The sequence below is a fragment of the Lynx canadensis genome, chromosome A2 (assembly GCF_007474595.2).
Source record: "Lynx canadensis isolate LIC74 chromosome A2, mLynCan4.pri.v2, whole genome shotgun sequence".
NCBI lineage: Eukaryota > Metazoa > Chordata > Mammalia > Carnivora > Felidae > Lynx > Lynx canadensis.
In genome coordinates, this window is record NC_044304.2 from 36,703,847 (window position 1) to 36,728,593 (window position 24,747).

Genomic DNA, 24,747 nt, shown 5'->3' on the forward strand with positions numbered 1-24,747 from the left:
ACGTGGCAGCAGACGGAGGTTGAATTTTCTTTAACATTAAATGGGGTCTTCATTTCTCTGACTGTGTTGTCAGTCTGTGCATCGTTGGGGGAGGGGATAGGGATATTTGAATCTAGGCTTTAAGAGAGCTGAGAAGGAAAAAGGCAGAATTTCTGGACCTTGGCTACTGGACTATGTATATATCTTTCCCATCTTAGGAATCTGGATATGACAAACTGTGAACTAGTGGCAATGAAGAATCAGATGGCAACTGCAGAGGAAAATCTGAAAATAGCTACAAGGGACATACACAAGTGCAAGTGAGTTCAGATACTAATTAGCAGCGGCTCATGAAACCCCTGTTCGTTTCTTAGTTCTAACCTTTGTACAATGGGTAGGCTCCATGAATATAGTAATACAAACACAAATTCAGAGGACATATCCGTACAGAATTAACAGATAGGAAAAGATAAGTATTAGAAAGAATAAAACAATTAAGTTACTAAACATTTCTGGGTCTCCAGCATTGACCTGCCCCTGTAGAAACTTCATCCATGCCAACGTTCCTGAGGGGTGGTGTCAGTTGTCATAATCTATAGGAAAGCAGTGTGTCATAGGATGAAATCATATCCATCAACAAGGTAGTACCATCTGATGGTCCTGGTCTTTGCAACCCTAGGAAACCTGGTGAGTACACAAGTTAAAGGAGAATAGAACTTTATGTTGGCTTTATGATGAAAGCCACTTGTCACATGATGAATTAGGGCAAGATTGCAAATGGAAAAGAATTCTATGACCTCTGCACCCTACGGGCATGGAATAATGAGTAAGGAGAGGATGGAACAATAGCTTTGGTTCTGTACATTTATAATTGTGTGAAAAGTGTTTCATGTGAAAGGATAAATTGTATTGGGGAAAGATATGAGGATGACGGGAACATGAGCAGATTATTTATAATCCTACCTAATATTAGGCCTTATTTGACAAAAACAATTGTATCTCACAGACAGCAAATTGAACAAACACGAGAACAACTGCAGAAGGCAGAACTCACCTTCACACACCAGGTAACGTGAGTTCTGCCTGACATATTGAACCCTTAGTACCTCATGTGGTTGAGTGTAGTGGCCCTTGGAATTCCTAAACACGGACTTTTCATTGTTGCTTTTTCAGGTCGCAGTTTATGAGCGTAATGCTGAGGACAACTGGGTAAGTGTTTTCCTTTTTCCTCCTCTCTCTTTGGTGCCCAGTCTGGCACGACTGAAGGTGGATGTGTTTTTCTCCCCTAGATCAAGACTCAGATCAGGGAGACGAGAATGGCGGAACAGAGCCGGGAGGTCGCCCGCTTGAAACACAGGTGTGGGAGCGTGACATGAGTTTTTATGGGTGTTTTGAGGGATGACAGCGGTGCCGTTTAGTGTCTAGTCAGAGGACGTGGCATTGCAACTCTTATAGAAGTCCATTCTTTTTCTGTATCCAAGACTGGATTGGATGGAAGGAAAGAGGCTGCTTGAGGGATACAGGAGGTGGAGACCAATGCCTGGAGGTCCAGAGACGCAGAACCCTCCGAGGAGAGGCAAGGAGCACGTGGTGATGTGCAGCAGCCTAATTTCTGCGGCAAAGCCTTTTCCTGTGGGTGATCATCATGTGTCCTGGACAGAACCGCAAACACTAAGGACAGCAGGTGGTCTGAAGGGGTGACAGAAGGGTGTTCTCCTCTGGTACTGCAAGCAGTGAGGCACTTGTCCCTGGGACTGTTGGAGCTCATGCTCCTCCTCTGACTGTGACCCTCCCACCTCCTCTAGCATCCCCCTGTCTGAAGAGCCTGGAAAGGATGAGAGGACAGGGGCCTCATCCTTCTTCCCACCCGGACTCAATGTGAAGACTTTAGTTTACTTGAGGAGAAGGTCATTTATTGACTATTTTTAATGTTCCTTTATTTTTATTGTTGTGAACTGTAGACCTACATTCCTGAATCCAAGCTCCAAATAGCTTCGCCCTCTGATGTTATCAGTGCAACTCTGCGGCTTCACTGCTAAACATCCATAGTTTTCCTTTACTCATTAATATAATATCAGTCAAGTTCAGTTCCATTCAGAAATAGTTACATAATACCGGCTCTCATGTGGAAGGCAGCTTATAGATAAGCTGAAAGACTGAACAATTTGCCTCGCGTCAGAAGAAACACACCCATGCTCTTCTGTGGAGGGTTTTTTGATGTTATCCACCAACTGACGCTCTCATTTTAATTTTTATCTGAAATGAGATGCTGAGTTATTACCCCTCATGTGTATTGAGAAATGGCTGTTTTGGTGACGATTTCCTGATTTCTCTTTGACCTGCCCTCTTGAAAGTTATTTGACTAATTATGAAGAACATGAGCCAGGACCCTATGGTTTCTTCATTAATATATGATGGGATAGATCTCCCCCTTATCACTGGGGTCAACTGAGGCTTGTGGGTTACTCTCTGCCTCTCCTCCTGGTCCTGAGTGTGGGCAAGAGTTTAACACGACACAAAATGTGGTGTTTGTGTGAATTCTGCACAGTCTACTAAAATCAGAGTAAACCTCTATCCCTTTTAGAGCCTTTAGCCGAAGCTGGTGTCACTCCCATGAGTCACAACTACAAGCAGTCTACCAACAATGCCGAGAAGGACAAGGTAAATGCTGGGGCCATTTTCAGTTGTAAGTCTGTCAGGAAACCCTCATTTGCGGAACAGCATGCTCTGCGGCCTTATTCCTGTTTTGTGTGTTGTGTGATATGTCTGCCTGTTTATATTTTCCAAATGCGCAGCCTTAACCCAAGAGTCTACAGGCTGCTTTCTTTTCAGCCTGTCATCTTTTTTCTGGTCAGCTTAGTAGCCAAAGGAACTTAGAAGTTGGCCACCTTATGGCTTTTCCCTTGTGTTCAAAATAACAACAACAGGAAGATACACTGCACTCTATAGCAAAGTCTCTAAGCTTGTTGACTCCTAACACACTACCTCTCTGTGGGATCAGTGTTGTTGTTATTTTCCTCTTTCTGGTCACACTATTCATGTGTGAAGACTGTCTATTAGTTGTAAACGTGAAAAGACTTCCCTCCATCTTTATATTCTGTGCCTTGTACAATTTACGATGGTTTTAGACCAAGTCATTGTCATAACTCACCACCTTCACGTCTTCATGGGTAAATGAACTGTTTGGAATCCTTTCAAGCAGTATCTTAGGTGAAAGTATTCTGAACACAAGGTCCTTCAGTTTTATTCATATGAGCAGGTTCTCTTGTGTCTCCAGTCAGTGTTAGAGCTGATACCATCGCTCATGACACATCCCTGGAAATGTATACCAAAGTCAAAACACATTTGCATTAATTCTGTTTCCTGAATGTCTGCCTCTTTTTTCCCATAGGATGTATCACTCTGTGTCTTGTAGTGTACACAAAACCAGAATTCCTTATGAATTCGGGTAAACACTTGGGGGCCTAGTACTCATTGAGGTGTAATATGTTCCTCACAGCAAACATTTCCTCAGGTCCCCTACAAGACTCCAGGCATCCCCAACTCCCGAGTGGTTTCTTGGCCTTTGACAGCACTTGCAGAAAGTAGGAAGACCTCTTTCTCAGCGAGGGAAGCAGAGGGGGCCAAGTGTGGGGCCGGCAGGCAGAACTTGTCCCCAAGAGAAGCTGTGATTTCATGTGCAGAGAATGAGCTGTGTATTTGCAGTCCATTTTTCTGTGTTTGGAATAAGCCAAAAACAGAGCTTTTGCCGTCACTGTAATGGAGGGATGCAAAGTGATCCTGCACATGGATGTCCGCCTGTCTGGAATATGCTGCTTCATTAGTTTGGAATTACTTATTTAATCCTGTAAGATGGGATCATTTGGTTCCAAATTCTCAGACCTGGGCAGGGACATGTGGTGACAGTAGTTTAACCGCCTGCGGTTAGTTGCCTAAGCTGTAGGTGGTACCCAGTGGCAGGGACAGAGTTTTCAGGTACTGATGCTACTCTCTTGGATCCTGGTGGCAGAGAAGGGGGCAGGTGCTGACCCGTACTTCTATGGGTTTCAGCTGCTTTGGGGATTGGTTCTCTTGTGTGGCATCTGCACATAGCTGTCACTTCTGTTCTGCAGGGCAGTGTGGATCCGTGGCGACCTCCTCCATCAACTGGAAGATTCTGCCCACCCCACTATAGAGGCCACCCTTTGATCTGGGCACATCCACCTCCTGTGCCAGGTTCGGGACCATCCCGAACCCCTCCACCTGCACCACTTGGTAAGATGATCTGGGCAGTATGAGTTGGCTTGCTAAGAACCTTCATCTAATTGTTGTTGTTGTTGAGTCTTTTTTAAAGAAAATTATTAATGTTTATTTATTTTTGAGACAGACAGAGACAGAGCATGAATGGGGGAGGGTCAGAGAGAGGGAGACACAGAATCTGAAGCAGGTTCCAGGCTCTGAGCTGTCAACACAGAGCCCGACGTGGGGCTGGAAGTCACGCACTGTGAGATCATGACCTGAGCCGGAGTCGGATGCTTAACCGACTGAGCCACCCAGGCGCCCCGTTGTTGAGTCTTGTACAAGGTGCAGAGGTGGTACCGCAGACCATTGCAACGCAAGGAAAATGCCTGCCATCATCACCACATTCCTTGAGTTTCTCATGATTGACTTATCATCCTTGGGTCATTTCCCCCACTTTGTGTTGGTACAGGTGTCTCTTGTGGAGATGGAATGGGGCTGTATGCAGGAAAGCAGGCGTAGCGCTTCAGCCGATGTGTGCCATACACAGTCCATGTGCTGGGCGGTGGGAGGCATGAGGCGCAGCCTAACGTATATCCATCCAGTTGAGCCCCCAGTCATCCACAGTTGTTTGAGGAGTTATGAAAACACCTGAACCAGGGCTTTTATGGGTCTTCATCAGAGTTTAAAGAATGGCTCTCCCTTTACCTTGGGATCACCTGAAGCATGTGGGATACCCTGTGCATGTGATTTGGGATCTGACTGGGCCAAAGAGTTTAAGTTGCTTGAGGAATGAGGAGAGTGGTTTTTGTTTATTGGGGTTTTTGTTTTGTTTGTTTTTGTGTTTTTGTTTGTTTGTTTTTTAATCTCTACACAGTCTACTCAAAGCAGAATAAACCTCCATCCCTTCTAGGGCCTTTTTCAGATCCACATGTTGCTCCTGTGAGTAACAACAACACTGACTCTACCAAAAGGATCACGGAGGACAAGGTAAATGCTGTGGATATTTTCAGTTGTAACTCTTTGGCAAAACCCTCCTTTTTCTGTTCGGTGCTCTCTCCTGGCTTTGTGTCTGTTTTGTGTATTGTATGATATGTCTGCTTGTTTTTCTCATTTTCCAAATGCACAACCTAAACCGAAGTGTCTGTGGGGTTCTCTATTTTCTGCCTCTCAACTCCTTGTGGAGGGTTTAGAACCAATCGTGCCTAGGGCTGAGCACCCAAGGGCTTTTCTGGTAAGTACCTGGAAATAACCCAGGGCGGAAGAGACCACACTCCACCTGGAAGTCTTTTGGCATGACTTATTTTTTCTGGACCTCCTCAGTGTGGAATCATTGCTCTTGCTGTTTCTTCCTGTTCTGTTTCTTTCTAGGGGATTAATGTGTTCAGAAAATCGGCAGTTATCCTTATGTTTTGAAAATGCAAACTGCCTTCACTCCAACTTATATTTTTGTATGTGTCATTTAGAGTGGTCTGAGACAAAGTAAATTTAATACCCGTCAACATTCAGCCTTTTTTTTTTTTTTTTTTTTTTGTAAATGTGCTGTCTGGAATCTCTTCAGGTGTGCCCTGGGTATACATATTCTGAACTACGAGAGGTGACATATTTGTCCTAGAAAACACGCATTGCTACATGGGTGGTGAAGAGAGACAATCCGTAATTACCTGCATTGTGATTCTCCACTGTGTCCTTTGTGTTCACATGAGCACGTTCTCTTGTGTCCTGTGTCACTGTTACAGGTGAAACATGGAGATGTACAGCAGAAACGAAAGTGTATTTGTGTTAATTCTGTTATTTAGAATTTCAGCTTATCTTTTCAGAGAACAAAAGTACCCTGCGAGTTGTACTGTATTTAACTGAGAAGTACCCCTGAAAGAAAATAAATTAGCTAAGCCTACCTAACATGTGTAGGTAACATGTTTCTCTAAGAACATGCTTTTCGAGGTTCTCTGCATGACCTCAGGATCCCCATCCCCCAACATGTCTCTGTGCCCATGGATAGCACTTGCAGAGAGGAGAAGACCTCATTGTCGGGAGAGAAGCAGATCGGGCACAGGCGGGGGCTTAGAGGCAGAGCTTTGAGCCACGAGGGCTATGATTCCATGTGTGGAGCCTGGGATTGTCATTCCTTCTCAATCTGTAGTTCTTCACATACAGATAAGCAGCCTCTGTGGTGGAGGCGGATACGGGGTGGAAGGCGATTCTGGACTTAAATGCCTTCCTATCAGGAATATGCTATTTTATTAATTTGGTACTCATTCCGTAAATCCTCTCGGACAAGAGCTTGCTGTTCTACATTTGCACACATGTGGGAACACTGGTTTGTCCCCATAGCATCCGTTCCCCACCCCCAAAGCTATAAGTGGAACCCAAAGTATGGGTAGAGATTTTGGCGCTGATGCTGCCCTCTTGGAACCTGGTGGTGGGGAAGCTGGCAGGAGATGAGCACTGCTTCTTTGGGTTGCCACTTTTTGCTGGTGTTGGTGCTTTGCTCTGTCCTATGAACATAGCTTTCATTTCTGTTCGGCAGGCCATTATGAATGCAAGAGGGCCTGGTCCTTCCCCAGGATCGCCTTGCAGGCTGTCCCCCATGGACCACCCTTCACCACCAGTCACGGGCTATGGGCCACCTCCGCCTCCTCCACCAGCTCCTCCACGTACTAAATTTGGTAAGATGACCTGAACTGGATGAGTGACTGATAAAGCGTATTCGTCTTCTTGGTGAAAGACTTGGTGGGAATGATGTAGGGATGCTTGTGAGGGCTTGGCAATTCAACTGCAAACCTGCCTGAGGACAGTGTCACATATCTCAAGTTTCTCAGGACATAGTTTATAATGGGCTGTGTCATTTCCCTGTAATGAGGTCAGCTGTAGGTGTCTCTTGTCAAAAAGAAAGAGGATTTTTACACAAAGGCAGACGTATCAGGAGCACTGGTGCCTGTCTGACAGACACAATGTTTTGAGCTCCGTGAAGGATGAGATGCACCCCTAAGTGTAGGTGCCTCAGGTGTCCCGTCTGAAAGGGGGCACATGCATTATATGACACAGACCTTGTGGTCACCATAGTGGAAGTACCATTGAAGGATCCCGTGCAAAAATGGGGGAAACTTGAATCACGCAGGAATAGAAGGGAAGTTGAGCACAGTAAGCAGAGTTTGAGGAGGTGCAGAGGGGAGGGCGTTGGGGTCAGTAGGATGGACTTGGAGGCCATTTCTGGCAGGGCCCACAATCTGGGAAGGGAGCATGAGGACAGTGTGAAGTCTGCAAAGAACTGCTGCACGGGTTCAACCACAATGTAGAATGCAGTCATCATCTCTGAAATGTCAGCGTTACCACAGTGCACCTAGTTGATAATCTAAATAAAGTTTGTTGTTTCCCTTGGTCTTCTGAAGGGTCTGGACACGTATGAAGAATGTTCTGGGAGACTTGGGAAATTAAACTTAGTCTTAGGAAACGCTTGTCTGCCTAAGTTTGTGTGTCTCAGTGAGACTAAATGTGAAGGCAGGTTGTAGATCAGCTGTGCCGCTTCCTTGGCCTTCAGCCTGAGTCAGACTCTTGGTGGGGAACTCAGGGGTGAGGAGGAGCCGCCCCTGCTGAACTCTGGTCACCACACCCCTGCGTCTGCTGTCACCACCCTGCCTGCAGGTTTGCGTCTCCGAAAGTTCCCTCGCAATCTCCTGAGGTTTTGCCTGTGTTCCTGCTGTGTCAGCTCTAACACCAGCTCTCGGCGGTCATCTCAGAGCCTCAGGTTTGTAATCTGAGAAACAGGGACAATGTTGATTTCTGAGGTCACTACGATGAAGAGGTGAGAAGCACTTAAGGAATTTGTAAAATGTATGGGATGAGTGGACACTCACCCTTCTCAGGGTGGAAATGAATGTATCTCCACACAGAAGGTCATCAACAGATGTTCTTTCAATTTCATGAAACTAAGAGTGTAATGCCTGAGGCTGAGAGGTTGGCAATCCCTGTTTCAAAAAATAGGGCAAAGACCCCTGTGATTTTTCTTTTAAAATTCAGGTCCTACTTTGCGAAAAAGAAAAAGATAACTGTGATAGTGTGTACATTCAGGGATCTATATCTAAGATTTGAAGACAGTCATAATCCGTTAGAGTTAGACACACAGATGCAGCCACACAATTAAGTGTTCATCCAAGGCCACAGATATATTGCTGAAGACAAAATACATAGAGGAGAACACAAGATCCCATTGCAATAACCCAAAATCTCTTTGCCTTACAGGAGAATGTGAAATTTGAAGAGGACCCTGAATTGTGACCACTGGCTGTGGTGATGTGATATATTTAGAAAAGTTGCCTGATATGCGTATTTGACTGAATTCTTTCCCTGACCATTCCTGTCCCCTCTATTTTGTTTTTCCTCGTTTCCCCTAATAAACCCATCACAGTTCTGTATCTCTGTCATTATCTGCTTCCAGGAGGACCTACGGTCATTCTGTGTTGATGTACACAGTGTGACCCCTGTATACACAGTCACAAACAGGTAGAATCTACAGTAATAGGGGCAGAAGATAAGTGACTGTTTGAATTGTATTGACTGCACATGTCCCGCTGGTTCCTTCTGGGGTGGTGACCACAAGCTTCCTCCAGATCTGGTGACAGTTGTGGTCACTCGTCAATAGATCCTCGCAAGCACGTGGCACTTCCTACTCACCGTGGTGTGTGGCGATCAGCAGGGCAGCTATCAGCCCCCAGGACATGGCTGATTCGTGATTGCAAGACATGGATGAGGGGTCAGCAGTGTCTTGGGTAGAACAGTGCGGACACCCTGCATTAATCCACATGATGTGGATTTCCCCACGTACCAGCTACCTCACGGTAGCACCAATCCAGGTGGGAGCTGAGGTAGACTCATGGTAGCAGTTGTGGGTATGAGTCTTATAATGGCCCACATTCCTCTCAGTGTTTTCTGTTTTTATCTTTTATTTTGATGCAATGTTTATTTTTGAGTGAGAGAGAGACAGAGCACAATTGAGAGAGGGGCAGAGAGAGAGGGAGACACAGAATCCAAAGCAGGCTCCAGGCTCTGAGCTGTCAGCACAGAGCCCGACGAGGGGCTCAAACTCACAAATCCTGAGATCATGACCTGAGCCAAAGTGGGACACTTAAGTGACTGAGCCACCAAGTCGCCCCACCCCCCACTGTTTCCTTTTTGAGGGCCGGGCAGGGCAGATGTCAATGACATGATACCCATTCCTTCCGCACCACCAAGGAGGAGTTGGGTGTAAGCATGTGACTCTTTCCAGGTCCTCAAAGCCCATGCATTCTGCCCCAGAGCCCCTGACTCCTGCTGGGCCCTCCTTCCTCCCAGGTTATGGAGGCAACCAGCCTTCCAGCAACATTGGGGTCATGGCTGGGCCACCAAGGGCTCAAAATCTGGCTGTCCACATGCTTCCCTGCGGTGGCTGGGAACAGCAGTGCTCCAGTAAAGGTCAGCATGAGCAGCTTCTCTAAACAGGATTGTCATCCACTGTGATCAGGGCCTGAGCTAAAACATGACAGGGGAGAGGGGCACACAGGAGATGTGGTGCCATTTCCTGGACAGGGCTGCACAGAGCAGAAGGCCGAGGGCTGCTAATCTCTGGATTCTGGATGGTAGGTGAGCAGTTTAAAACACCCCAGCCTTCTCTTACATCAAAAGAGAAACCTATATCTTCACCCAGCCTTCCTCTGATATGAAGAGATGGCAATTATTATTTGAAGGCACAATTATCTACCTATGAGTCTGATGGAAATGATTTCATCCATCTTCGTCCATAAAGCACTTTTCATTGAAATGACCCATACAGAGGCAGGAAATTTATACCAGATGTGTAGCTCCCTCTAGATGCGCATTCTGACCTTGTCCCATTTGTGTCCTCAAAGACATTATTGACAACTTGAAAAATAAGCTCTCAACATCAAGATGGTGACAATAGAGAATGTGGTATAAATGGAATTTCATATGTTCTCAATTAGAAATAATTTTTAATGGTGAAGGAGAAATTAAAAATATTGTCATTTTTAATTGAAATATGGGAGACTCACCATGTTGTATTAGTTTCAGGCATATATCATGGTGATTCCGTGTGTATACATTACGCTCTCCAGGTACCTATACAAGGGTAGCTATATTGGGAAAGAATGCAACGCTTTCTTACAGGATTGACGCTATTCTATGGGCTGTACCTTGGATCCCAATGGCTTACTCACTCCATAGCTGGAATCCTGTATCTCTTTCTCAGAGGTGTCAACTTTTTTATTTACCCAAGTATTTTGGTGCTAAACACCATGACCTGTAGGTCAGCAGGTGTCAATTTGCAGTCTGTATTTCTGCGAATGCTGCTTAAAGCATTACACATGATATCACTACGTCAATAAATTCGGTTTCATTCTGCACTCAGTAAAAAGGAGAAGGAAAAGGTTTCTTTGTGTCCCAAGCAAGCCCTTCGCTAAGACCCTTCCGGATCAGGAGAACAGGCTTCACTGGACCAGCTGCACTCTCAGTACTTCCAGCTGAGCAGCCATGGCCTTGAGCATTGCAGGAATTCCCACGGCGGCCGGCAGAGGGCGCGCACGCACCACGCCCAGGGAGGGGCCGGGCCTCTGCGTGGGCAGTGCTGGCCTGAGAAGGCGCCCACTAGGCTTTTCTGATCCAGGGCGCTTCCGGGCTGGGAAGGCTTCCTTGCTTCAGAGGACCCAGTGCCTCTGAGTGTGGGCAAAGAGCCAGAGCTGCGTTTCCAGCAGGTTCCGCCCCGGGGCCTGGGGGAGACCCTGGAGGGTTCGCAGCCCCTTGGCGTCTCCTAGGTGGTGGGGCTGCGTCCCGAGGCGGGGCAGGCAGGGCCTGGGTGGCTTCCCCGGAATCGCGGGTGGTCGGTTGGCGGCACATTCCCTCGCTTTTTCTGGGCTGTTCCTTGGTTTGTTCCTCATTTCCCCTGCCGGTATTTCCCTGGAGGATCCGTGGTTTCATGGGGTCCCGTGAGGCCACGTCAGAGAGGCTGGGGTTGGTTTGTTCCTGGTCAGGCTAGTTTCGGGGGAGAAATCCTGACACAAATTCAGAGGAACAGGAGGCGCATTCAGTTGGGAAGTGAAGCCGCCAAATGTTGACTCTCAGGACCTTCTAGAAGAAGGAGCTGGGACCCAGCTCATTTTCATCATTTGGAAATATTAGCCAAGGTGCTTACGGTAAAGTCATAACAGATGTGTAGCTCCCTGTAAGTTGCATGCGACCTTGTCACATGTGTCCATCAAAGATATTATTAGTGACTTTTCAGAGAAGCTCTCAACATCAAGATGGTGATGTTAGAGAATGTGGGATAAATGGAATTTCACAGAGTCTAAATTAGGAATGATTTTTAAAAAATGTTTAATGTTTATTTTATTCTTTTTTTGAGAGAGCCCCAGCTGGGGAGGGCGGAGAGAGAGGGAGACGCCAAATCTGAGGCAGGCTCCAGGCTCTGAGCTGTCAGGCAGAGCCTGACGTGGGGCTCAAACTCATGGACTGCAAGATCATGACCTGAGTCGAGGTTGGACGCTTAACTGACTAAGCCACCCAGGCGCCCCAGGAATGATTTTTTAATGGCAAAGAAGGAGAAATTAGAAATAGTGTAAAGGATGGCGATTATTTATTGAAATATTGTTCACACATTTGTTGTATTAGTTTTAGGCATAAAGTGTAGTCATTCCATATGTCTATAAATTATGTTGTACTTAACCACAAGTGTAGCTATCATGTGAAAGCATGCAACATTATTATTACAGGATTGACTCTATTCCATTGGCTGTACCTTGTAGCCCTAGGACTTACTCATTCCAGAGCTGGAAGCTGGTATCTCTCAAAGGTGTCAATTCTTTATCTAACCTAAGTATTTTGGAGGTAAACACAATTACCTCTCGTTCTCCTCTCCATGCACGGTGATGGCCGGCAGAGGGCGCCCCATCGGCTTTTCTGACCCAGGGCACCTCAGAGCAGGAAGGGCTTCTGTTGCTCCCAGAGCTCTCAGGGCCTCTGCCACTGCCTGAGGACAGAGACCAGAGCTGCGTTTCCAGCAGGTTCTGCCGCCCTCCCCAGGGGAGACCTTGGGAGCCTTGCAGCAACTTGGTGTCTCCTGAGTCGCCAGAGAGAAGCTGCCTTGTTGCAGTGAGTGTTGAGGAGAGGGCCCTGGGTGGCTTCCCTGGGCACTGGCCAGTCGGTCAGCAGCACAGGCCCTTGCATTTTGTGGGCTGTTCCCGTGTTTCATTCCTCACTTTCCCGGACAGTATTTGAACAAGACGTATTTTATTAAAGGACCCGTGGATCGAGGGGTCTCACGACATCACATCATGGATGCCATGGATGGTTTGCTCCAGATTCAGGCTGGTTTCCAGGGAGAAATCCTGACAGAAATTCAGAAGACCAGGAGCTGCTTTCAGTTAGGATGTGAATACATGAAATATTCGTCTCAGGACCTTCTAGAAGAATGAGCTGGGACCCACTTTGCGAGTCCTGCTGGAACCAAAGACCGAGGTAAGGGCACAAACTCTCCCCCACATCTTACATGCTTTTACAAATTTTCATGGTTATTTTTCCAACCTAGTGAAATGATTGAAAACTACAAAAAATCTGGTAGGTAGGTGTCATTAACCTTAGGTTATATTTTAGTTTAAATTCCAGGTGGTAAAGTAGAGTGTAATATTAGTTTCAGGTGTAAATATAGAGCAACACTTCCACAAGTCACTGGGTGCTCATCCCAGGTGCACGTCTTAATCCCCATCACCTGTTTCATCCATTCCCCCCCCCCCCCCCCCCCCCCCGCCATCTCACTGTGGAAACCCTCAGTTTGTTGCCTAGTTAAGAGTCTGTTTGTTTGTCACAGTCTCCTTCCCCCAATCCCCCCAACCCCCGCCCCCTTTGTTTTGTTTCATTAACATGTGTTAGTGAAATCCTATGGTATTTGTCTTTGTCTGACAGGCTTATTTCACCCAGGATAACATTCTCTGGCTCCATCCACCTAATAGCAAATGACAAGATTTCATGTTTTACAGCTAAATAATATTCCATTCCATATACTACATCTCAATTTATTTGTCAGTTGATGGAAACTTGGGCAGTTTCCGTAATTTGGCTGTTGTAGCAAATGCTGCTGTGTCCCTTTGAAGTATTATTTTTGTATTCTCTGTGTAAATATCACATAGTGAAATTGCTGGATTGTAAGGTAGTTCTGTTTTCAATCTTTTGAGGAATCTCCATGATGTTTTCCAGAGTGGCTGCACCAGTTTGCATTCCTACCAACAGTGCAAGAGGTTTCCTCTTTCCCCACATCCTTGGCAACACATGTGGTTTCGTCATTCATTGATTTTAGTCATTCTGACAGATGTGATGAGTTATCTCATTGTACTTTTGAATTGTATTTCTCTGAAGATCAGTATTGTTGAGCATCTTTTCATGTGTGTCTTGGCTATCTGTATGTCTTCTTTGGGAAAATACCTATTCGTGCCCTCTGCCCATTTTCAGTTGGATTTCTTAATTTTTGGGTGTGTATAACTCTATATATTTTGGACACTAACCCTTCATCAGATGTCGTTTGCAAATATGATCATGCTGTAGGTTGTGTTTTAGTTTTGCTGATTATTTCCTTGGTGACAGAAGCTTTTAATTTTTATGAAGTCCCATTCTTTTTGCTTGTGTTTCCCTTACCTCAGGAGATATATCAACAAAGGCGTGTGTACAGCCATCGTCAAAGAAGATACTGCCTGTGTTACCCTCTGGGATTTTTATGGTTTCGGGTTTCACACGTAGGTCTTTATCCATGTTGGATTTATATTTGTGCATGTTGTAAGAAAGTGGTCTGTTGTTGTTTTGTTTTGTTTTGCAAGATGCTGTCTAGTTTTTCTAAAAACATATTTTGAGACTTTTTTTAAGTGAATGTATTTATTTTTGAGAGAGAGACAGAGAGCATGCAGAAGAGGGGCAGAGAGAAGTGGAGAGAGAGAATCCCATGCAAGGCTCTACACTGTCAGTGCAGAGCCTGACACGGGTTTCAAACTGGTGAACGCTGAGATCATGACCTGAGCTGAATCCACAATTAGATGCTTCTGTGACTGAGCCACCCCTGTGTCCCAAGACTCTCTTTTTTCATTGGATATTCTTTCCTGCTTTGTTGAGGATTAATTGACCATATAGATGTGAATTCATCTCTGGGTTTCCATTCTATAGATTTATGCGTCTTGTTCTTTTTCTTTTTCTTTCTTTCTATCTTTCTTTCTTTTTTTTTTTTTTTTTTTTTTTTTTTTTTTTTTTTTTGCCAGTACAGTGTTCCCATCACACAGGTTTGTAATATAACCTCAAGTCTGGAATTGTGAGGTCTCCAGCTTTGCTTTTCTTCAAGTTTGTTTTGGCTGTCTGGGGTCTTTCGTCATTCCATACAAATTTGGGGATTACTTGTTCTAGTTCTGTGACAAATGTTTCGTTAGGGTGATAGGGATTGCATTACATGTGTAGATTGTTTTGAGGAGTGTAGACATTTTAACAGTATTTGTTCTTCTCATCCATGAACATGAAATATATTCTCATTTCTTTGTGTCCTCTTCCATTTCTTTCATCAGTGTTTCATAGCCTTTAGAGTATAGGTCTTTCACCTCTTTGCTTGGGTTTATTCCTGGTATGTTGTGGTACTTGGTGCACCTGTCAACGGGATTGATTCTTTACTTTCTCTTTCTGTTAATCCATGATTCATCTCTAGAAACGCAATAGATTTCTGTACATTGATTTCTGTATATTGTGACTTGTGAAACTCATGTATCACTTCCAGCAATTTTTATGGGGGTCTTTCATGTTTTTTATAGAGAGCATCATGTCAGTTACAAATAGCGAGCATTCCACTTCTTCCTTGCCGATTTGGTGCCTCTTATTTCTTTTTGTTGCCTGATTGCTGTGGCTAGGATTTCCAATACTATGTGGAGTAATAGTGGTGTGAGGGGTCATCCCTGCCTTGTTCCTGACCTTCGAGGAAAAGCTTTCAGTGTTTCTGCATTGAGTATGAGATTAGCTGTGGGTTTTTCACAGGTGGGCTTTACTATGTGCAGGTAGGTTGAGTCTCAATCTACTTTGCTGAGGGTTTTTGTCATGAATGGATGTGACATTTTGTCAACTGCTTTTCCTGCATCTGTGGAAAGCATCAAATTGTTCTTATCCTTTCTTCTATTACTGTGGGGCATCATGTTGATTGATCTGTGAATGTGGAGCCACCCTTGCAGTCCAGGAGTATATCCCACTTGATTATGGTCAATGATTCTATTAATGTATTGCTGACTTTAGTTTGAATGTATTTTCATGAGAATTTCTGCATACATACTCATCAGGCTATTGGTCTGCAGTTTTATTTAAAACAAATTGTAAATATATTTTTAAATGTTTATTCATTTACTTAGAGTACATAAAAGTGAGGGAGGGCAGAGGGATGGGAGAGAGAGAGAATCCTGAGCATGCTCCACACTGTCAGCACAGGGTCCAATGTGGGACTCGAACCCAGGAACTGCAAGATAATGACCTAATCCGAAGTTAAGAGTTGGACAGTCGAAGGATTCTGGGAAGATGGCGGCGTAGGAGGACGCTGGGCTCACCGCGCGTCCTGCTGATCACTTAGATTCCACCTACACCTGCCTAAATAACCCAGAAAACCGCCAGAGGATTAGCAAAACAGAGTCACCGGACCCAAGTGCAGACGAGAGGCCCACGGAAGAGGGTAGGAAGGGCGGCGAGGCGGTGCGCGCTCCACGGACTGGCGGGAGGGAGCCGGGGCGGAGGGGCGGCTCGCCGGCCAAGCAGAGCCCCCGAGTCCGGCTTGCAAAAGCGGAGGGGCCTGACGGACTGTGTTCCGACAGCAAGCGCGACTTAGCGTCTGGGAGGTCATAAGTTAACAGCTCTGCTCGGAAAGCGGGAAGGCTGGAGGACAAAGGGAGGGTGAGCTGTGGAGCCCCCGGACGACAGAGCTCAGTTTGGCGGGGAACAAAGGCGCTCGCCAGCGCCATCTCCCCCGCCCATCCCCCAGCCAAAATCCCAAAGGGAACCGGTTCCTGCCAGGGAACTTGCTCGCTCCGCGCGAACACCCAACTCTGTGCTTCTGCGGAGCCAAACCTCCGGCAGCGATCTGACTCCCTCCGGCTGCCACAGGGCCCCTCCTGAAGTGGATCACCTAAGGAGAAGCGAGCTAAGCCTGCCCCCCCTGCCGCCGTGCACCTTGCCTTCCCACCCCAGCTAATACGCCAGATCCCCAGCATCACAAGCCTGGCAGTGTGCAAGTAGCCCAGACGGGCCACGCCACCCCACAGTGAATCCCGCCCCTAGGAGAGGGGAAGAGAAGGCACACACCAGTCTGGCTGTGGCCCCAGCGGTGGGCTGGGGGCAGACATCAGGTCGGACTGCGGCCCCGCCCACCAACTCCAGTTATACACCACAGCACAAGGGAAGTGCCCTGCAGGCCCTCACCACACCAGGGACTATCCAAAATGACCAAGCGGAAGAATTCCCCTCAGAAGAATCTCCAGGAAATAACAACAGCTAATGAGCTGATCAAAAAGGATTTAAATAATATAACAGAAAGTGAATTTAGAATAATAGTCATAAAATTAATCGCTGGGCTGGAAAACAGCATACAGGACAGCAGAGAATCTCTTGCTACAGACATCAGGGGACTAAGGAACAGTCACGAGGAGCTGAAAAACGCTTTAAAGGAAATGGAAAACAAAATGCAAACCACCACGGCTCGGATGGAAGAGGCAGAGGAGAGAATAGGTGAACTAGAAGATAAAGTTATGGAAAAAGAGGAAGCTGAGAAAAAGAGAGATAAAAAAATCCAGGAGTATGAGGGGAAAATTAGAGAACTAAGTGATACACTAAAAAGAAATAATATACGCATAATTGGTATTCCAGAGGAGGAAGAGAGAGGGAAAGTTGCTGAAGGGGTACTTGAAGAAATAATAGCTGAGAACTTCCCTGAACTGGGGAAGGAAAAAGGCATTGAAATCCAAGAGGCACAGAGAACTCCCTTCAGACGTAACTTGAATCGATCTTCTGCACGACATATCATAGTGAAACTGGCAAAATACAAGGATAAAGAGAAAATTCTGAAAGCAGCAAGGGGTAAACGTGCCCTCACATATAAAGGGAGACCTATAAGACTCGTGACTGATCTCTCTTTTGAAACTTGGCAGGCCAGAAAGAATTGGCACGAGATTTTCAGGGTGCTAGACAGCAAAAATATGCAGCCGAGAATCCTTTATCCAGCAAGTCTGTCATTTAGAATAGAAGGAGAGATAAAGGTCTTCCCAAACAAACAAAAACTGAAGGAATTTGTCACCACTAAACCAGCCCTACAAGAGATCCTAAGGGGGACCCTGTGAGACAAAGTACCAGAGACATCACTACAAGCATAAAACATACAGACATCACAATGACTCTAAACCCGTATCTTTCTATAATAACACTGAATGTAAATGGATTAAATGCGCCAACCAAAAGACATAGGGTATCAGAATGGATAAAAAAACAAGACCCATCTATTTGCTGTCTACAAGAGACTCATTTTAGACCTGAGGACACCTTTAGATTCAGAGTGAGGGGATGGAGAACTATTTATCATGCTACTGGAAACCAGAAGAAAGCTGGAGTAGCCATACTTATATCAGACAAACTAGACTTTAAATTAAAGGCTGTAACAAGAGATGAAGAAGGACATTATATAATAGTTACAGGGTCTATCCATCAGGAAGAGCTAACAATTATAAATGTCTATGCGCCGAATACCGGAGCCCCCAAATATATAAAACAATTACTCATAAACAGAAGCAACCTTATTGATAAGAATGTGGTAATTGCTGGGGACTTTAACACCCCACTTACAGAAATGGATAGATCATCTAGACACACGGTCAATAAAGAAACAAGGGCCCTGAATGAGACACTGGATCAGATGGACTTGACAGATATATTTAGAACTCTGCATCCCAAAGCAACAGAATATACTTTCTTCTCGAGTGCACATGGAACATTCTCCAAGATAGATCATATACTGGGTCACAAAACAGCCCTTCATAAGTTTACAAGAATTGAAATTATACCATGCATACTTTCAGACCACAATGCTATGAAGCTTGAAATCAACCACAGGAAAAAGTCTGGAAAACCTCCAAAAGCATGGAGGTTAAAGAACACCCTACTAACGAATGAGTGGGTCAACCAGGCAATTAGAGAAGAAATCAAAAAATATATGGAAACAAACGAAAATGAAAATACAACAATCCAAACGCTTTGGGACGCAGCGAAGGCAGTCCTGAGAGGAAAATACATTGCAATCCAGGCCTATCTCAAGAAACAAGAAAAATCCCAAATACAAAATCTAACAGCACACCTAAAGGAAATAGAAGCAGAACAGCAAAGGCAGCCTAAACCCAGCAGAAGAAGAGAAATAATAAAGATCAGAGCAGAAATAAACAATATAGAATCTAAAAAAACTGTAGAGCAGATCAACGAAACCAAGAGTTGGTTTTTTGAAAAAATAAACAAAATTGACAAACCTCTAGCCAGGCTTCTCAAAAAGAAAAGGGAGATGACCCAAATAGATAAAATCATGAATGAAAATGGAATTATTACAACCAATCCCTCAGAGATACAAACAATTATCAGGGAATACTATGAAAAATTATATGCCAACAAATTGGACAACCTGGAAGAAATGGACAAATTCCTGAACACCCACACTCTTCCAAAACTCAATCAGGAGGAAAGAGAAAGCTTGAACAGACCCATAACCAGCGAAGAAATTGAATCGGTTATCAAAAATCTCCCAACAAATAAGAGTCCAGGACCAGATGGCTTCCCAGGGGAGTTCTACCAGACGTTTAAAGCAGAGATAATACCTATCCTTCTCAAGCTATTCCAAGAAATAGAAAGGGAAGGAAAACTTCCAGACTCATTCTATGAAGCCAGTATTACTTTGATTCCTAAACCAGACAGAGACCCAGTGAAAAAAGAGAACTACAGGCCAATATCCCTGATGAATATAGATGCCAAAATTCTCAATAAGATACTAGCAAATCGAATTCAACAGCATATAAAAAGAATTATTCACCATGATCAAGTGGGATTCATTCCTGGGATGCAGGGCTGGTTCAACATTCGCAAATCAATCAACGTGATACATCACATTAACAAAAAAAAAGAGAAGAACCATATGATCCTGTCAATCGATGCAGAAAAGGCCTTTGACAAAATCCAGCACCCTTTCTTAATAAAAACCCTTGAGAAAGTCGGGATAGAAGGAACATACTTAAAGATCATAAAAGCCATTTATGAAAAGCCCACAGCTAACATCATCCTCAACGGGGAAAAACTGAGAGCTTTTTCCCTGAGATCAGGAACACGACAGGGATGCCCACTCTCACCGTTGTTGTTTAACATAGTGCTGGAAGTTCTAGCATCAGCAATCAGACAACAAAAGGAAATCAAAGGCATCAAAATTGGCAAAGATGAAGTCAAGCTTTCGCTTTTTGCAGATGACATGATATTATACATGGAAAATCCGATAGACTCCACCAAAAGTCTGCTAGAACTGATACATGAATTCAGCAAAGTTGCAGGATACAAAATCAATGTACAGAAATCAGTTGCATTCTTATACACTAACAATGAAGCAACAGAAAGACAAATAAAGAAACTGATCCCATTCACAATTGCACCAAGAAGCATAAAATACCTAGGAATAAATCTAACCAAAGATGTAAAGGATCTGTATGCTGAAAACTATAGAAAGCTTATGAAGGTAATTGAAGAAGATTTAAAGAAATGGAAAGACATTCCCTGCTCATGGATTGGAAAAATAAATATTGTCAAAATGTCAATACTACCCAAAGCTATCTACACATTCAATGCAATCCCAATCAAAATTGCACCAGCATTCTTCTCGAAACTAGAACAAGCAATCCTAAAATTCATATGGAACCACAAAAGGCCCCGAATAGCCAAAGGAATTTTGAAGAAGAAGACCAAAGCAGGAGGCATCACAATCCCAGACTTCAGCCTCTACTACAAAGCTGTCATCATCAAGACAGCATGGTATTGGCACAAAAACAGACACACAGACCAATGGAATAGAATAGAAACCCCAGAACTAGACCCACAAACATATGGCCAACTCATCTTTGACAAAGCAGGAAAGAACATCCAATGGAAAAAAGACAGCCTCTTTAACAAATGGTGCTGGGAGAACTGGACAGCAACATGCAGAAGGTTGAAACTAGACCACTTTCTCACACCATTTACAAAAATAAACTCAAAATGGATAAAGGACCTAAATGTGAGACAGGAAACCATCAGAACCTTAGAGGAGAAAGCAGGAAAAGACCTCTCTGACCTCAGCCGTAGCAATCTCTTACTCGACACATCCCCAAAGGCAAGGGAATTAAAAGCAATAGTGAATTACTGGGACCTTATGAAGATAAAAAGCTTCTGCACAGCAAAGGAAACAACCAACAAAACTAAAAGGCAACCAACGGAATGGGAAAAGATATTTGCAAATGACATATCGGACAAAGGGCTAGTATCTAAAATCTATAAAGAGCTCACCAAACTCCACACCCGAAAAACAAATAACCCAGTGAAGAAATGGGCAGAAAACATGAATAGACACTTCTCTAAAGAAGACATCCAGATGGCCAACAGGCACATGAAAAGATGTTCAGCGTCGCTCCTTATCAGGGAAATACAAATCAAAACCACACTCAGGTATCACCTCACGCCAGTCAGAGTGGCCAAAATGAACAAATCAGGAGACTATAGATGCTGGAGAGGATGTGGAGAAACGGGAACCCTCTTGCACTGTTGGTGGGAATGCAAATTGGTGCAGCCGCTCTGGAAAGCAGTGTGGAGGTTCCTCAGAAAATTAAAAATAGACCTACCCTATGACCCAGCAATAGCACTGCTAGGAATCTACCCAAGGGATACAGGAGTACTGATGCATAGGGGCACTTGTACCCAATGTTCATAGCAGCACTCTCAACAATAGCCAAATTATGGAAAGAGCCTAAATGTCCATCAACTGATGAATGGATAAAGAAATTGTGGTTTATATACACAATGGAATACTACGTGGCAATGAGAAAAAATGAAATATGGCCTTTTGTAGCAACGTGGATGGAACTGGAGAGTGTGATGCTAAGTGAAATAAGCCATACAGAGAAAGACAGATACCATATGGTTTCACTCTTATGTGGATCCTGAGAAACTTAACAGGAACCCATGGGGGAGGGGAAGGTAAAAAAAAAAAAAAAAAAAAGGACGTTAGAGTGGGAGAGAGCCAAAGCATAAGAGACTGTTAAAAACTGAGAACAAACTGAGGGTTGATGGAGGGTGGGAGGGAGGGGCGGGTGGGTGATGGGTATTGAGGAGGGCACCTTTTGGGATGAGCACTGGGTGTTGTATGGAAACCAATTTGTCAATAAACTTCATATAAAAAAAAAAAAAAAAAAAAAAAAAAAAAAAAAAAAAAAAAAAAAAAAAGAGTTGGACAGTCAACCGACGGAGTCACCCAGGGTCCCCTGCAGTTTTCTGCTTTAGGGGAGTCTTTATCTGGTTTTGGTATCAGGGTAATGATGGCCTGATGACATGAATTGGTAAGTTTTCCTTTTTTATTTTTTGTAATAATTCGAGAAGAATAGATATCCCCTCTTCTTTAAATGTTTGGTAGACTTCATCAGTGAAGCCAGCTGGCCCTGAACTCTTCTTGTGTTGGGGGAGATATTTTTTTTATTACTGATTCAGTTTCTTCCTGGTCAGATTTTATGTATCTTCCTGTTTCAGTTTTGGTAGTTTATGTGTTTCAAGGAATTTATCCATATTTCTCAGAGTGTCCAATTTGTTGCCTATCGTTTTCCGTAATATTATCTTCTAACTGTATTTCTGTGTGGTGGACTGTTATTTCTCCTCTCTTATTTGTGATTTTATTTATTTGAGTCCTTTCTCTCTTCTTTGTGAAAAGTCTGCCTAGGAGGTTTTCAGGTTGATTACTGTTTTTAAAGAACCAGCCCCTGGTTTCACTGATTTGGTCTAGTGTTTTTCTAGTTTCTATTATCACTTATTCCTGCCTTAATCTTTATTATTTCCTTCTTTCTGCCGTCTTCAAGCTTGCATTGTCCTTTTTCTCATTCCCTTGGGTGTTAAGTTTTGATTGTTTGAGATTTTTCTTGCTCTGTCAGGTAGGCTTGTATTGCTATATATACTTCCATCTTAGACTGCTTTTGCCTCATTCCAAAGGTTTTTACCAGTGCATCTTTATTTTCATTTTCATTTGTTTCAGTGTATTTTCTCATTGATGTCCTGGGTGACCCATTCGTTTAGTAGCATGTTGTTTTGGCCTTTATTCATTCATTCTTTCTTTCTTTCTTTTCTGTTTTTTTTTGTTTGTTTGTTTGTTTTTTTTTTGTGGATGACTTCAAGTTTCCTAGTTTTGTGGTAGAAAAGATGCTTGGTCTGATCTCTGTCTTTGGGTACCTGTTGAGGCCTGATTTGTGACCTAGAATGTGATCGATTCTGGAGAATGTCCCATGTGCACTTGAAAAAAATGTGTATTCTGCCATTTTAGTATGGAGTGTTCTGAATATATTTGTTAAACCCATCTGGTCCAGTGTGTCATTCAAAGCCATTGTTTCCTTGTTGATTTTCTGCTCAGAGGTTCTGTCTGTTGATGTGAGTGATGTGTTAAAGACCTCTACTATCCTTGCATTATTATAAATGAGTTTCTTTACATTTGTTGTTAATTGTTTTATATATTCAGTGATTGTATGTTGGGTGCATAAAAATTTACAATCGTTGGATCTTCTTGTTTGGTTTCCCCTTTATTATGAGATAGTGTCCGTCTTCATCTCTTGTTACAGCTTTATTGTTTTTAATTTAAGCTTTAGTTGACGTACAGTGCATGATTGGTTTCAGGAGTAGAATTTAGTGATTCATCAGTTACATACAATGCCCAGTGCTCATCACAACAAGTGCCCTCCTTAATACCCATCCCCCACCCATCTCCCTCCATCAACCCTCAGTTTTTGCTCTATCATTAAGAGACTCATATGGTTTGTTACCACTCTTCTCTTTTGCTGCCCTCTTCCCATGTTGTCCTCTGTTTTTTTTCTTAAATTCCACACGAGTAACATCATATATTTGTCTTTCTCTGATTGACATATTTCACTTCGCACAATACATTCTGGCTCTATTCACATCATTGCAATTGGCAACATTTCATTCTTTTTGATGGCTGAGTAATATTCCATTGTATGTATGTAGGCATTATATTTACGTATGTATATACATATATATGTATGTATGTGTATACATATATATACACACACACACCTACCCCACACCTCCGTTATACCTTCATCGGTTGATGGACATTTGGGCTTTCTCCATAGTCAGGCCTATTGTTGGTAATGCTGGTATGAATGTTTCGCTATTTCACTATTAGGTATTTACCCAATTTCGCTATTAGGTATTTACCCAAAGGGTACAAAATACAGTCTTGGTTTTAGAGTTTATTTTCCTTGATATCAGTATTGCCACTGGCTTTCTTTTGACATTATTGGCATGAGAAATATTTCTCATTCCCTCCCTTTAAGTCTGCAGGTGAGTTTAGGTCCAAATAAGGCTTTGTAGGCAGCATCTAGATAGGTCTTGTTGCGTGTTTGTTTGTTTACTTGCTTTTTTTCTTTTGTCTAATTCTGACACCCTACCCAATGTCTTTTGATTGGAGCATTTAGTCCATTTACATTCAGAGTAATTATTGACAGATCTATATTTAGTGCCATTTTATAGTTGTTTGCCATTGTTCTTGATGTTTTCTCTGATCCTTTGTTGTCTGTATCACCTTTGGTCTTTCATTTCCACTCAAAGAGTCTGATTTAAATGTTCTTTTCTTTTGACTGGTAGTACATTTATTTATTTATTTTTAATATTTATTTATTTATTTTTAAATTTAAGCCCAAGTTAGTTATCTTATAGTGGAATACAGTTTCAGGAGTAGAATTTAGTGATCCATCAAGTACAAAAAATACCCAGTCCTCATCCCAAGTGCCCCCCCCCCTCATGCCCATCACCCATTTAGCCCATTCCCCTATTCACTAGCCCTCCAGGAACCCTGCATTCGTACTCTATATTTAAGAGGTCTCTTATCGTTTGACTCCCTCTTGTGTGTGTCTTATTTCTGCTTCCTTCACTATGTTTATCAGTTTTATTTCTTAAATTCTACAGATGAGAGAAATCATATGATGTGTGTCTTTCTCTGACATATTTTGCTTAGCATAATAGAGTCCGGTTCCATCCATGTTGTTGTGAATAGCAGTTTTCATTCTTTTTGATCGCCGAGAAATATTCCATTATATCAATATACCACATCTTCTTCATCCATTCATCAGTCAGTGGTCATTTGGGCTCTTTGCATAATTTAGCTGCTTTTGGTAATGCTTCTGTAAACATTGGAGTGCACGTGCCACTCCGAGTCAGCGTTTGTGTATCCTTTGGATAATACCT

The 24,747-nt window shown here is 43.6% G+C and overlaps 2 protein-coding genes and 1 long non-coding RNA gene across 3 annotated transcripts; all 3 read left to right on the forward strand.

Moving 5' to 3' along the window:
- Positions 1 to 203: 203 nt before the first annotated feature.
- On the forward strand, positions 204 to 1,383 carry LOC116737960 (transport and Golgi organization protein 1 homolog). The gene is made up of 4 exons (XM_032592516.1): positions 204 to 299; positions 986 to 1,046; positions 1,153 to 1,188; positions 1,269 to 1,383. The coding sequence occupies exons 1-4, from the start codon at positions 208 to 210 to the stop codon at positions 1,353 to 1,355; spliced, it is 276 nt and encodes a 91-aa protein (XP_032448407.1). The 5' UTR covers positions 204 to 207; the 3' UTR covers positions 1,356 to 1,383.
- Positions 1,384 to 2,567: 1,184 nt separating this feature from the next.
- Positions 2,568 to 8,773, forward strand: LOC115508471 (proline-rich receptor-like protein kinase PERK9). Its single transcript, XM_032592337.1, has 6 exons — positions 2,568 to 2,640; positions 4,092 to 4,233; positions 5,111 to 5,187; positions 6,728 to 6,866; positions 7,843 to 7,945; positions 8,440 to 8,773. The coding sequence occupies exons 1-6, from the start codon at positions 2,593 to 2,595 to the stop codon at positions 8,447 to 8,449; spliced, it is 519 nt and encodes a 172-aa protein (XP_032448228.1). The 5' UTR covers positions 2,568 to 2,592; the 3' UTR covers positions 8,450 to 8,773.
- Positions 8,774 to 12,178: 3,405 nt separating this feature from the next.
- Positions 12,179 to 13,944, forward strand: LOC115508472. The gene is made up of 3 exons (XR_003967018.1): positions 12,179 to 12,336; positions 12,484 to 12,702; positions 13,878 to 13,944. It is a non-coding gene; the product is annotated as an uncharacterized LOC115508472 (long non-coding RNA).
- Positions 13,945 to 24,747: the final 10,803 nt, after the last annotated feature.